Below are 15,241 nucleotides of genomic sequence, written 5' to 3'. Positions count from 1 at the left end.
AGTTATATCTAGTGTCTGCTTTGTGTCTGCATCCATAAGATGCTCCTTTAATAAAAGGCAAGGGCAAGCAAAGTCAAGAAATAGCATTCCCTGAAGATACCTGCCAACATTTGTTCATTTGTTTCAGGTAGACGTTTTAATACCAGTGCTTCCTTCAGTCCCTTCTGTTCTTTGCCATAGCAACTGGGGCTACACTTCAGATTGAGCTCATTAATCAAGCTAAATGTATATAATCCTCCTTTCAGAGGACCTGAAAAGACAGAATGCAGTGCTGCAGGCGGCCCAGGATGACCTGGGCCAGCTGCGGACCCAGCTGATGGAAGCCCACGCGGAAATGGAGAACATCAAGGCCATAGCCACAGTGTCAGAGACCACCAAGCAGGAGGCCATCGACGAGGTCAAGAGGCAGTGGCAAGAAGAAGTGGCTTCTCTCCAGGCCATCATGAAAGGTAACAAGCAGGCAAGCTGCTGAGATCAGCCACCCTGATGTCTTTAGGGATTTGGGCCTGCTCTTCCTCAGAATATGGATAATTGTTATGGCTTGGGAAAGCTGCAGAAGGGCTGGATGAAGTGTAGTTCCCAAAGCTGTGAAAAGGAGCTTGATGGGTTTTTTATTGTCAACTTGAGGACAGAATTTACAATTCATGGCCATGGGAACCTCATGTATATTCAAAACATTTTCGAGGGACTATGAATGTGACTCTTCATCCTTTCATGAAGTATGATGCCTATAATTTGACGAATCTGAAAACAGCTTTAATCTGCTAGCATGATTCTCTTTTTTCCTTCAGTGTGAGCACAGTTCTGCTCTCACAGAGTAAGATGTCCCTCCAGTATTCACATGGGCCTTCCCCCAGAGTAGTGACTACATGCTGCTCTCTCTGGATGTTTTTTTCTTGATAGTTCTGATCTATTCCTTGCTATATTTGCACGTTGTACAGCTGTTGACATTTCTGAGACAAAGTGAATGAACAAAAGGATATGAACTGGGAACAGACTATTGCCACAAATGTCTGTTTTCTTAAAGGTTCACAAACAGGATCTAAACTATCCTGAGCCTGGAGCCTGCTGGCTGTGGGCAGTTTTTCCATCACCTCATTGTGCTTTTCACCCAGAGCAGACAAACCTTAATGTATACTGAGTACACAAATGTCTGTTTATTTACGATCTACACAGATACATGAACCTAGATTAAGGCTCAGCTGTGCCAGCTGCTGTTGCTGTGTAAACAGACAGCTCCTGACCTGAGAGGGTTAGTGTGAATCCCGGGGAAATGGAAGCTATGTGAGAAGTTTGAATTTCTTTGCCTTTTGGAGTACCTTTTTAAGGTTTTGGTCATTTGTTTGGATGATGTACTTGGAGGTACAAAAGGTACTGCTAAATAGGGTATTAGTCATGTGCATTACCTTGAAATTAGGAGTTGCACAGTTTTTGAGGATTGTTTCTCTGTTCTGTTGATGGTACTAATAGAAATTCAGTTCCTTTGGATTTTTTACTTATGTATTTGGGTTTTGGGGCAGGGAAGGGAGAGTTCACTGTTGTCCTAGTTTTCATTTATTATAGTAAATCATTGAGTGGTTGTAGGTGGAGTTCCTAAAGCTCTGTTCTTTGACTTACCTTGAAAATAAGTTTTGAAAATGCTGTTTTCTAGAGACTGTTCGTGACTATGAGCTCCAGTATCACCACAGGATGGAGCAAGAGCGAGCCCAGTGGAGCCAGTACCGAGAAAACATGGAGCGGGAAATTGCAGAGTTAAGGAGACGACTGTCTGAAGGCCAGGAGGAGGAAAACCTAGAAAATGAAATGAAAAAGGTACATTGGAATGAAGTTCCTCAGTTTCTGTTTGAGGACAGGCCTGTGGGGTCACACATGGGTTCATTCCTATGCCTGCTGTAATTCCTCAGCAGTTCACACAGCCTGGTCCTGCCAGCTGCCAGCCTTTGTTCATGGAAGTCATCATGACCTAATCCATTTGAAGTCTTAAAGGCTTTGTTCCTAATTATATGCATTCAGTGAGAGAATTGCACTTGAGAAGACAGTAAAGTTTTGCCTTCAGCTTATAAAAACAGGCAGCCCTGTAAAGTCACTTGTCATGATGTCAAATGAGCTCAAGTAAAAACCACCTTGAGATTTTTCTGGATTGACTGCAGTTTTATAAAGTTTCCTTTACACTTCTGTACTTCTTTCTCCAGGTCTTAAAAACTTGCAGTTCCCATTAAAAACCTCAGAATATCTAAGATGTCTTTCCTCTTTCTCTAAAGTAAGCCATGGCTGTGCATCACAGTACTGCTGCCTCCCCAGGAAACAGAGAACCTTGCTGTGAAAAAACAACAGACTCTTCTAGATCATGAAAAATAATTGTTCTGGAGTGTGGACAGATATTATTGTAGTTGTTCAGAGATCTGTGACTAAGAAAAGTTCATAGAAATAGATTGAGGCACCTTGTCTTGAGTTTGGATTTGCTTTGTTTTTTTTTGTTGAGGTTGAAGATTTAATGCGGTTCCTTTCAGACAGGAAGGAAATTGAAACTGTCGTAATAGATCAGCGCTTTATAAAAATGTTTGTTTATCTTGTTATAATAACTTGCATTTTCATGAATTTTTCATCTCAGCAGTCTTACCTTAGTCTTCAAGGTGTTCTAACAATTTTAAAGTAGTGACTGAAAATAAGGAAGTAGGCTAACATCTGATAATCTGCCGCATCACTGCATGTCTCTGTTCCTGCTTGCTGTCAGCAGAAGAAATGCAGTGTGGAATATCACAAATGTTCTACATGAGAAACATTTTAGCTATTTTTACTGTGTTGTAGCAAATAATCAGTGTTAGTGTTGCAAAATGAATTATTTTTCTGAGGCTTAGGAAGAGATTCCTGACTATTGCTAGTTGTGGTTGCATTATTGCAGTGGGACTGCTCTTAATGGAGTCTTGATTTCCAAGGTAAGAATCAGGCTAAAGCCTGTTCTAGTCCCACTGCAATTGTGAGACATTCACTGTTTTTAAGAAAAGATTTTAGTCTTATTAAGGACAAAAAGACTTTGGTTGAAGCTGAATGTAGGTTCAAAACTGGATCAGTGTGGTGCGTCTTGTAGAAACAACCCAGAATATGCAGAGTTTATAGTGTGAAAGTCCTGGCATTGCACTCCCAACTAACTGCCAATAAGCACTTCCAGAGAACAATATCTCTCAACTGATTCAGATTTTTAATCTCAATTTACTGATTATATAAATTGAAATTGCAAGTTGCTGACATGGCAGCAGAGCTCACCTAAACTCAGTGGCTTTAGTGGAGAAGTTTAGCATAGCAGATAAATGGCATTTTCAACTATAACCCTTTAAAATGGAATTAAATATCCCTGGTGATCCTAAAGGAAGAGGTGATCAGTTTATTAATCTCTGGTAATAGGAGTTTGGAAAGCTTTCTAGGTCTGTAAAGCAGGGGAACATGTACCTTATGTAATAGGAGGGGGAGGGGGAAATCTGGTTTTCAGAGTGCAGCTTCAAATAATTGCTTAAACTGCTTTGCATGAGGTTTTAATCTTCTTTGTTATTATTAAACCTGTGAGGTTTTTCTGCAAGGAAACTAAGAGTTAGATCAAAATTGGGAAAAGGACATTCAATTTTACCTAAAAACAAACAAGCAAATCCCAAGCCCATGAAAAGTTTGCTTGAGCAGCAAAATAATGAATATTCATGTGTCAGCAGTCAGTGGGAAAAGAGGAACTTTCTTGGTCACTTGGGATGTGTTATTTGAAGACTTGTGATCAATTCCTCGTGCAAAATGGCATTTACAGCCAGTAATGCTTATATTCCATCTTTATGTGTTCTTTCATCAGAAAGAGCATGTCTGGAAGCAGCTGTTTTGCTTTTCCATATAAATATATTTCAGGTTGCAAATTGCTAATTTCTGTAGAGAATTCGTGTGTTCTGTGATTTTATATCATAAAGCAGTGATTTCTAAGAAATCATTTTCTAAGCAAACATTGTAACTTCGTCTTCTTAATCTCCCTTCCCAACTCCAAAAGGTTGGAAAAAAAAAAAGGATACTTGACCTAATGATTAACATGTTCACCTAGTGATTAATATTTCAGAAAACTTGCCAGTGATTTATAAGAAATGGTTTTCCTGCTGGGTTGAAGTACCAGAGGTTTGGGGTTTTTTGTTTCCACAGCAGCATGTACTTCCCTGCACATTCTCTGCAGGGGAATGACTGTCCAGAGTCAATGGACAACAACTGCATGGGGATGACTTGTGCCCAAACTTTGGCCACTGGCAGAATATGACTTGCCTTTTTAAGTCAGATCTCATTTTCTGTTCAGGAAAGGATCTGGAGCTGTGATGAATATACATACTCTGCTTAGCACAGTTCTGTCAAACTCTGAGTAGCAGAAGTCTGCAGAGCAGGTATTTTGTGTACAGAGAGAGCAGGAAAGTACAAGGCTCCTGTTAGGATTCCTGCTTATTAGTCAGGAGAGGGGAAATTGGAAGGGGAGAGTAATCAGATTTCTGTGACAGAGTTTGCCATAAAATCTGATATACAGTAAGCTATTTTTGTTGGTAATGGTGAAGATCAGTGTGATAAATTTAGAGGACTTTTAAATGGTTTAGTCCTGCTTTAAAGAGAAATGTTCAAGTTGTGTCTGTGTGTTTTCCACTTGTCTCATTTTTAAAGAACAAGCTCAGGTATAATGTTACTTGGGATTTCTCCAGTCAGGAGTTTGTTCCTCTGAAAATGGCTTGGACTCATTTTTAGCATTATCTCTCCATGGAGTCATTTTCCTGCTGTGGTCTGCAGGTCCCTCAGTGTGTTCTGCAGCCCCTGTGCTGGGGGAAGCAGGTTTGGCTGGGGCAGAAGTGGTTTGGGTGCTTGGTTTTTGGTTAAGGAATGAGTAAAGATGAGCTGATCATAACTGTGGCTGTTTAAGCCGAGTTAAGTTTAATAACAAGTTAGAAGGAAATAAACATTTTGAGGATCACATCTCTGGAAGAGTGGATAACACCTCTTAGCACAGGAAATTTGCCACATGCAGCACTATCTTTAAGTAGCATTTTTCAACACAACAGATAGTCTCATTTTATTAAAAGATTGAGTGGAGCTTTAACCTCGATTTTGGAGTCTCAGTAATTCTGCTTTACGTCCAAGAGCAGACTCAGGGCCTGGCACTCCGGTTGTTCTGAGCTTTTAGCTCAAGATCACACTGACCTTTAATAGGGATCCTTACAATATGTTGCAACTACAGTGTCAAACTTCAGCTCTATTTACCAAGCAGTAAAACCTGGAGTAATTTTTCTGTATGTGGAATGTGATACAGTTTTGTCTTTCCAGTTGGTTGCTGTTCAGAGTCTGGTTTTGCTTTCAGAGAACTTTGACTGTTTCTGTGAACTGCTTGGTTCCAACACAGGCACATTTGTTGCTCTGTATTCTGTGGTGAGCCATGGGAAGCCAGGCTGGCAGTGAAATATTGCTGCAGTTACCCTGAATAATTAGAAAAGAATGTGGGGCTATATTTAGTCCATATAAATCAGCTATAGGTAGCAATAAAGGAATAGAACTGATATGATAAAGGAAATATGAATCAATGATGTCTAGATTGGAACTCCTGCTCCCATCTGTTTGAAAAATGTGACTGTTAAGTTGCTGGCTGCAGGTGCCAGGGTCTGGGTGTGTGTGACAGTCACATGTCCCTGGTATTGAATTCACTGCCAGGTGTCAGCCCTTGCTTTCTTCATGGTCTTTATTGGTACTCCAGCAGTGACAAAATATAGTGGAAATAAATGAAATGTAAAGAAATTTAATTTTGTGTTGTGTTCAGAATTCTCTGTAAAGCTTTAAAATTATAGTGTTTATATTATTGACAGCTTTTGGAATAACATTTTATCTATTAATTTTAAGTTAGAAAACTTCAGTGGTTAAAAATAATTTCTGTTTTTATTCCTGAAAGTCTTGCTCAGAATACAGTTGTCAGTAAGCTCACCAGAAATTGAAAGTCAAACCAGTAACCTCTAAAACCTGCATTCTAGTCTAGTTTTAAAACCAGACATGAGTGTTACCATTTACTGTCTGTCTTTGCTGATGAGGTTATGAAAGGTGTCATTTTTTGAAACTCCAGCTTTGGGGCAGAGTTCCCTGCCCTCCCTCCCCTGCTGAGCTCTTCCAGCAGAAGACAGAGTACAACTGAACTTTCTGAGCCTCGTGCACAGAGCCAGCCCAGATTAGAATGCTGGAATTCTCTGTGCCCTGAAGAATTCTACTGCAGCAAGTATTTGAGTGTTCTGCTGGCTCTTGGGGAGTCTGTGGAGCTGCTGCTTCCACTTGGAAAGTCTCTAGTGCATCCCTGAAGGAAAGGGAGAGCATTTAAGAAATGAGGATGTCAGGGCCACATGTTAACGTGCAGTTCTGATTTTGAACCCCAAGTGCTATTTCTCATTTTAATTCTTGCTATTTTTACCTGTCTTTCCCTTTTTTTTCCCTTTCCTTGAAACAGTCTTTTAATTCTGCTGCTCTTTGATCTTCTCAGAACTACTTTTTGAAAGAAATCATGGGATAAATTGTCTATATATAGTTTGAAATATTCAGTACAATAACACCAAAACCTTATACTGCATCAGTAGTAAAGTTGGAAAATTATCTTCTAAAAGAGAACTGAGCTACACTAGGCATTACTGTGCAGCTTCATTTGCTTTTAACTTTCTGAGTAAGTAACTGCATGGTCAGTACTTCATCGTGCATTTCTTTTGGATTTTCTCATATGTGCTACATGGCATCAGGTTGTGGGACAGTTAGGCCTTTAATAAGAAAAAAGTGCATATTTTTTAAAATGCTTGAGCCATACATTTTCTTCCAGGCATCAAGAGTGATAGATTTGCTAACATTCTCTTTTAAAACAGATATTTGTGGCTCAATCCATACCTAGACTTAAAATATAGTTGTCTTCTGTAAATGGAGTACTATCAGCCCATTGTCACAGAGACGGCTGCTGAACTAAATAAACAGCAGTAAGATGAGCACTGAAAGTGGAAGTTTAGTCAGCTTTTTTTGTTGATATAGAGATTTTCTCCAAATGTCCCCAGTCATGGGAACTGTTGGGGAAGTTCTGATGATGCATTACAATTTATTGTCTTAACTTCAGGCTCAGGAAGATGCCGAGAAGCTGCGCTCGGTTGTGATGCCCATGGAGAAAGAGATTGCAGCCCTAAAGGAGAAGCTGGCAGAAGCTGAAGAAAAAATAAAAGCAGCATCAGAGGTGAGGGGGAGCTCTAACTGGATCCTGATTTATATCTTGCAGTGTGCTAGTTTGATGCAGACAAGTCAAATTTTATAAGAGAGAAAAAGGTGTATTGGGAAACTCTTCAAGCTCTTCTCATCTCCTGTAGCTCAAATGTCATGTTTGGCCTAAATACATTTTTGCATCTTTCTGTTTTGAGAGTTGCAGCTTGTGGGATCTGGGTTTGGAATAAATTGCACAGCTCCAGATCTACGAGTAATAGAAAAAGCTCTAGAAGAATATCTGCTCTGCACCTCTCCCAACCACCTGGCCTCTGGGTTATTGTCACACTTTGAGCCATGAAGTCAGAGTTTCCCATTTGAAAGGCTTAAAGGGTAGCAGATGGAAGGTTTGGTGTCCTAGGGCAGGAAAGCTGTCCCCAGCATCAGTGGCAGTCACAACCCAAGGCTGTCCTGAGCCCTGGCTTGGCGTCAGTGTGTCCCGTGCTGTGCTGAGGAACATGAACAGCAGTTCTGTGCAGCCAGTTAGGAATTGCCTGAAGGCTTTGGCTTTCTCTGAGATAAAACCTCTGGTGATTTCTGACTCAGCAAACCATAAAACTGAATAGTGCCATAAAGAAATCTTTCAGTTTGTTCCTTTTTCTAAGACGGAATCCATTTCTCCAAGCATCACGTCTGACAGATGTTTATGTAACCCTGTCTTAAAAGGCTCTCACTGGAGATTCTGCAGGACACTCATTTCAGTTCTTTGTTAGCTTTGCTATTTAAAAAAAAATAAAAAAAATTCCAAATCTATTTCTTCAGTATTTCTTGATATAATTGCTTTTTGTTGATAGATTTTCCTTCCTTTTTGCAACAGTCTTTCATGAGTTGGAAAGTTTATTTTCTTGTCTGTCTCCAAGTTTTCTCTCTTCTTAGGCTTACTTCAAGCTTGCCTCATAATACTTTTTTTCCTGACTACTATGATTACTCTATTTTGAGCTAAGGAGTTCTTGGCTTATCAGCACTTACCAGCTATTTAGATCCTGGCCATCAGCACTGATTACTTCACAATGAAGTGATCACTGTCTGCTTTCCTGAGTTATTTCCCTTTTTACCATGTCTGTGCTCACTGCTGCTGTTATCCAGCTGCTATAACTGTGATGCACTGATAGGTTCAACTTAACAGAATTTTAATGAGTAACTCATTCACAAGTAAATACAAGCACTACTTGCACACTGGTAGTTGAATATTTGTGATTTCTGCAGATAAACCAGTCCTTCAGCACCTGTACATTACCTGAACAGGCAGCACCATAACTTCTAACAAGAAGGAAATGTCTGATAGTGTTCCCCCACTGAGCTGGCCATTTCCCTCTTTTTATTCAGGTTAAAGAGCTGAACCATTATTTAGAAGCTGAGAAGTCGTGTAGGACAGACTTGGAGATGTACGTGGCTGTTCTCAACACACAAAAATCAGTCCTGCAAGAAGATGCAGAGAAGTTGAGGAAGGAGCTGCATGAAGGTACCTACTTAGCAATAGTCCTTTGACTCTCTTCTTGAGCATGCAAAACCCAGTGGAGCTGTGAATCCTTTTATCATTTCTTAATTGAACTTGATTAGAAGAAATTGGGAGGAAGATGCAGCATTTTTAAATGGGAAAGGCCATAAAATATTTGCAGAAGAATTGAATGTGGAGTTCCCTTATGACAGAAAAACAACAGAACCAACAAACCAAACTCTCAAGGTTTGTTGCATATCTGCTAAGTTTTTAAAGCATTGCAAGCTTCAGTCTTGCTGACGTGATTTTAGGTGTGTATTGTATTTATGCATAAATCTGAGCATTATTTCCATAATGTATAGACCTGGCTCCCTGAGGTGTGGCAGTGCTGAGTGCTGGAGGGAGTGTGGAAAATCCCTGTTGAGCACTACAGCCCAAGGTCACTGCAGAGGAGTGAAAACCAGAACTTGCTGCTGAAGTAAATAGGCGTATAGAAGACATCATCTTTTGAACCCAGCACTAAAAAAAGCCCAAAACTGTTAGAATTCATGAATGAAGTTGAGGCATTAGTCTTCTCACTGGGAAGTCTTGAACTGTCAGTAATATATCCCTAATCACCAGCCAAGTTTGGAAATGAAGAAAACGGTATTTGAAATAAGACATTATTAACCTAAATAGTTGTTGAACAAACCCTGACTGTTCTTGATTTGACCAGCAATTACTTTTATTCCTGAAAATACTTCTCTTTGGAAAAGATACTTAAACACTTGTGGTTCAGAGGATTTTTTTCTCTGTTTGCATAGTTTGCCATCTCCTAGAGCAAGAGAGGCAGCAGCACAACCAGCTGAAGCACACATGGCAGAAAGCCAATGACCAGTTCCTGGAGTCCCAGCGGCTGCTGATGAGGGACATGCAGAGGATGGAAATTGTGCTCACCTCAGAGCAGCTCCGGCAGGTGGAAGAGCTGAAAAAAAAGGATCAGGTTACCTGCTGCTTTCATCTTTTTTGCTTTTATTTTTTTGTAACACTGTAGATTTACTGTAGTGTAACAGGTGTGGAAATCACATGTTGGAGGCAAGTGTGGTAATAGCTCAAAAAATGAGAACTGCCAGTTTTAACTGAAATCTCCCCTTTGAATGACAGCTGGCAATTAAAACAGACCCCTTTGGACAAGTATTTTAATATTGGTGTATATAGGAACTCTAATGTTGCCAATAGTTAGATGAAAAGGTAAGAGTATCCAGAAATTAATCTTGGAGGAAGAAATAATCATCTATGATGCAAAATGTCTGGGTTAAGGATGTCAGCAAGTTTCACTTCTTTCTAGGATTTTTCAGTCTTTCAGTACATATCCTAGGCATAAATTAAGACTTTAATTTTAAATTCTCTTATGCAATGGATTGTACATACTTATGACTTAGTGATCTATTATGGTTTTCACTTTTTTTTTAATGTTCATGCTTGTAATGGCTGTTAATGGGTCCTTTAGGGGTGTAGATGTGTTATGTATTTATATTCTATACAATAAGCCAGTGTACCAGCTAGTTTTGTTCCTTGCTAATCTTTATAATTAGAATTTTAAACTAGGTAATAATGCTTTTTGAATAAAATCATTCTAGAATGTGAGTCAGCCATTAAACTTGTAGAGTAAATTCTCAGTTAAGTCAGTTTGGGTGCCTTGTGAAATGACCACTGTATTTATTAACTAAAAGTGTATTTGTGTGACAACCACTGGGTTTTAACCAAAATAATCCTTTTCAGTGTCTTCTTTGTAGCTTAGTTTATCATGAAAGTTGATGTCATGACTACTGTGGCAAAATTGAATCCTATTTTCTGTGTATGCTCTATTGACCACTGATTTTTAGGAGGAAGATGAGCAGCAGAGGCTTAGCAAGAGAAAGGAAGAGAAACAAAAAGATTCAGATGATGAAACAAAGGCTTCATGTTCTCTGGCCCCTGAAGAAACCCTTACCCAGCTCTCTAATGAAGAGGTAAAACAATAGAATCTTTCACTTGCACTTGGGAATTCCTCAGTGTGTTCATTGCAAATACAAATGCAAAGTTACAGCCCTCTATTCTCTGTAGCTTCTAATCTTATTAGGCAATAACAGAATCCTCAGAGTTGCAGTTGAATCTATAAATCCTAATTAAGATTGGAAGACAATACTGCACCATCCTGAGAGGTGCCATTAAAAATGGTAATTTACATTTTGCATTCTGGAGGTTAACTGCTGGTAGAGTCTCCTGGGATTTCTAAGCATATTCTAACACACCTAAATGTTCAGGATTAAGGCAATTATATCTGAACATTCAGCAAGAGTGCTGTAGCTACTTTGCTAACCAAATTGTTGAATTCTGTACTTACCATTTTATTGGGTCCATTTTGGTTTTGTGAGTCAAATGAAGGAAAAATTAATAAAAACCCACCAAGTTTTTGTGCTACAGGAACTTATTTAACCTTCAAGAGACTTGAGATTTTCAAAGTGAGCCAGTGTTTTGCCTGGGCTTTTATAATTTTTGAAAGGGAAAGAAAAGTATATACTTTAATATATGTATTCTGAAGTAATTGTGTAACAGTTCAGAATGCAGAAAGATATTCAGAATCACGAGATCTAAATGTAGCTGAGATCTAGTTCTGCCCTTTAGCCTACAGTCACTTTCTGTTTCAAATACAAATTGTTTGTATCTTCCATATCCAGTTATGCAAATGAGGCACATTGGTGCAGAACAAAAATCTATCTTCTGATGTTTTTTTAATCTCAGTTCATAGCATATTCTTTAGCCCATCATTCACAACATTTATTTGATTCTAAGATTTATACATAATGGAAAATTTATATTTTGAGAAGGAACATAATTTTCAGAGTGGTTTGGATTTCTCTGTGTGTTTGGTTTTGTTATTTATAACCTTTTTAGCTGTTCAGAATATGTTTTATACGTAGTAATCACTCATATTATTCATCAGTTCTTACAGCTTATTATAATTTGTTGTAACTTCTAAGATCTTCTCTCTTGGGCAGTTTGCAATACAAACAGATGATTTGTTAATATTGTTTTGGTTATCACAGAACAGCTATAGCCTGAAAATGCAGTTTTATGTAAGTCTGTATTCTGTTGACTTTTTTATTATGAACTTTTATATATACATGCAAATATAAATATTACACCTAAAAATTATTAAAACAAGGCATTTACAACAGTCATAAAACAGTAATACATAAGATATATATACCAATTATAGGTTACAAGCACTTATATAAAGTGCCAGCAGCCTGCTGGTCTCTGGACCTATTTCAGAAATGATAATTTTTCCCAAGAGGCTGATTCCAGTGTTACTTCCTTATGTGTCTAATGGCAAAGCAGAAGTGCATAATATTTTGGAAGGTATTTTGAAAGCAGTCATGTGCTTTTTAAATAAAGCATTACTGCTCTCTTTTCAGTGCTACAAAAAACAAAAATAGATCGAGAGGCTCCATGTGCCTGATACATATCACAGGACAATTTGTGTGGCTTTTGGTGTTGACATTCCCCAGGATATGTTTGTGTCTAAGTCCAGCCTTTTCCCTTTTCTTTTTATTTTATGGACAAATAATCTGGTGAAGAAAATATTTTGGTATTTTGTCAGACACTCAAAGCAGAAGAGAAAAAGAGAAGAGCAACATATACTTGTTGGTATAGAGTAGATTTTAAGTATGTTTTTCTCTGTTTATTTTTATGTTAATACAAAGTGGGGTTTTTTAATGAAAGACTTCTGAATTTCCTTTTGGAAGGGGAGTATCTGCCTTCTGTTGTGTAGATTGTGGTTGGAGAGGGCATGTTGCAAGTACATCTCTTCAGGTGAAGCACATCTTGCCTCAGATATTATAAGATGGAAGTATCTGTGTCTTTGCTTATCTGGCAGGAAAGTAGTCTTACAGAAGCACTCTGTTAACAGAACACTTATTTGTTTTTGAATTCTAGATGCTTCATTCCAGTTCTCTGTCCCTCTGTGACCTTAGAGAGCAGATGTTTTTGACAAAAAAGTTTAAACTTGCCTTTGCCATGTCTGATAATCAGTGTCCAGCATTCCTCCTGTACCACTAAAATGGAGTCAGCAATTTTTTTATTCCTTGATTTTCAATTCCAGGTGCATGTGAATAGCACCCATGGCTCAGTCCATTCCCTGGATGCAGACTTACTTCTTTCCTCTGGCGAATCCTTCAATAAACCAGACACGGATATGTTTAAAGATGGACTACGGAGAGCACAGTCAACAGACAGTCTGGGCACATCTGGATCCTTACAGTCCAAAGCTTTAGGATACAACAACAAAGCAAAATCTGCTGGGAACCTGGATGAGTCAGATTTTGGACCACTTGTTGGAGCAGATTCAGTGTCTGAGAACTTTGATACGGCTTCCCTTGGATCCCTGCAAATGCCGAGCGGGTTCATGTTGACCAAAGATCAGGAAAAAGCAATCAAAGCAATGACACCAGAGCAAGAAGAGACTGCTTCCCTGCTCTCCAGTGTCACCCAGGGCGTGGAAAGTGCTTATGTGTCCCCCAGCGGGTACCGCCTGGTCAGCGAGACAGAGTGGAACCTGCTGCAGAAGGAGGTGAGTCCAAAGCTCTGCCTCCTTTGCTCTGCCCAGAGCCAGCTGTGAAAGGAAGAGGTCACATCCTGGGCAGCTGCTCACTTTCCCCTCTTGGAATGATTCTGTAGGTAAAACACATCCAGTGTCAGGTGTATGAGCTGGCCCTGCTCGTGGCACAGGCAGCTTTACTAAGCACAAGATGATTTGGATTTTGAGGAGGGTCTGGCAGAGGTGGCTCTTGAATTCAGTATTGTCTGAGAGGCTTAAAAGAGGTGAGAGAACTTAAAAGAACAGGAGCAAATGAGAAGTTGAGGAAAGGGCATTATAGTGGAGCTGGGGATGAGTAGGAGAGGGCAGAGAGGAGCAGCAGAGCTGGGGATGCTGCTCTGTGTGCCAGGGCTGTGCATGGGGGCACTTTGGGAATGAGCAGCCAAACTATGCCCAATGCACAAAGTACCACAGAGAGGCTCCAGGAAGCTGTTGGGGACTTGCATCATCAGAAACTCATTCCTGAGAGCGGCAAGCAGCAGACTAGACTAAGCCCTGGGCCAGTTGCACTGTGGATGACCAAGGAAATTGTTGCTTCTGGGTGTTCTGCCCGTCAGTTTTTCAGCAGCTTTATACGATGCCAGTTCAAAGCTTGCATTTGGTTTCTTGCTGAAAAGGGGTTTCCTGTGGTTTCTCTTTCAGAGGAAGAGAGGCTGAGGAGCAGCACTGCAGGGGGAAGAAAAAGTGGGGGGAGATAATAATCCGTCCTGGGTGAAAAGGGAGACAAGATGGGAGTAAAAAAAAGACCATAAGAATCTAGTGAAGGAGAAAAGGTCAAATGAAAGACAGATGAAATGAAGAACTACTGGGGTTTTTTTATTTTTTTTTCCCTCAATTTGTTGAAATTCAGCTTAGTGCAAATCATTGCTTAGGAGTTCTGTCCAAACCTGTTGTGAAGTTGCTTCTTTGTTGTTGCTGTTGTTTTCCTACTGATTTGCCATATGTGGAGAAATTACAACATCCTGAGCCCAGAGCTGAGTTAAATCCTTACTCTTGAGTGTTTCCTTGCTCTGCTGACTTTTTGATGACACTTTACTTCATCCCTGTCTCAGAATCCAGAACAGAAATGCAGCTTCCCACATGTTCTGAAGGCAGGAGCACACACTGCGGTGTGAATGCCTCTTGCTGTGGGTTGGACATGAGCAGCAAATACAAATACAGATTCAGCTCAACCTTGACCTGCAGCTGGAACTTTGATAAAACTTTCATTTGTCCCCTTGGCCAAAACCATTGCAGTTCTAGAATGACAGCAGGTTTACTCTTGGTTTCGCTGTTGCCCATCCCAGCACTGTTATTTTCTTCTCTGCTGTTTGTCAAAAGAACACAGTGGTGACTTGATGAACTCTTTGTATCTTTTGTGCTAATGGTGGGACCCATGGCAGGAAAAGCTGATATCCCACAGCTGATTGGAGTTACCCTTCACTTTTAGAGCAACTCAATCCTGCCATTACATGATTCTGCCACTGTCTTGTGTCTGCAATGTTTTGTGGCCATACAACACACCTGAGTGTGTGCAGCATTCCTGCTTTCCCTGGAGACTTCCCTGGGCTCATGGCAGGTGCTGACTCTGTGTTCTGCAGGTGCAGAATGCAGGGAACAAGCTGGGCAGGCGCTGTGACATGTGCTCCAATTATGAGAAGCAGTTGCAAGGTATCCAGATCCAGGAGGCTGAGACCAGAGACCAGGTAGGATTTCTCTCATTGCTTTAACCAGGCTTTTGCAGCTTTTTGGACTACTAAGGGTTGCAGCAAAAAATCATCTGCTGTTTTATTTATTGATTTTAATTGAGTGATATCAATATACTGGATAACTTGTCATGTTATTGACATAACTTGATTTGTTATTCACTTGTGGTCATGAGCACCAACATGTACATATTTCTTAGGGATTCACCTTGGAGAATCCCTTTATTTGATGCT

General features: G+C 39.9%; 1 protein-coding gene across 2 annotated transcripts in view; it reads left to right on the top strand.

Moving 5' to 3' along the window:
* RABEP1 (rabaptin, RAB GTPase binding effector protein 1) overlaps positions 1–15,241 on the top strand; it is a 49,363-nt gene that overhangs the window by 23,204 nt on the left and 10,918 nt on the right. For both annotated transcript variants that reach the window (XM_086859057.1, XM_086859058.1), the window contains exons 3-10: positions 246–449; positions 1,652–1,812; positions 7,127–7,240; positions 8,590–8,725; positions 9,505–9,683; positions 10,567–10,692; positions 12,828–13,295; positions 14,903–15,007. In XM_086859057.1, the coding sequence (XP_086715183.1) occupies positions 246–449; positions 1,652–1,812; positions 7,127–7,240; positions 8,590–8,725; positions 9,505–9,683; positions 10,567–10,692; positions 12,828–13,295; positions 14,903–15,007 (1,493 nt within the window). The remainder of the gene's footprint in view (positions 1–245; positions 450–1,651; positions 1,813–7,126; positions 7,241–8,589; positions 8,726–9,504; positions 9,684–10,566; positions 10,693–12,827; positions 13,296–14,902; positions 15,008–15,241) is intronic.

The sequence above is a fragment of the Cyanistes caeruleus genome, chromosome 21 (genome assembly GCF_971803275.1).
Source record: "Cyanistes caeruleus chromosome 21, bCyaCae1.hap1.1, whole genome shotgun sequence".
Lineage (NCBI taxonomy): Eukaryota > Metazoa > Chordata > Aves > Passeriformes > Paridae > Cyanistes > Cyanistes caeruleus.
The sequence above is the reverse complement of the archived record's forward strand: the minus strand, read 5'-3'. Positions and strand labels throughout refer to the sequence as shown.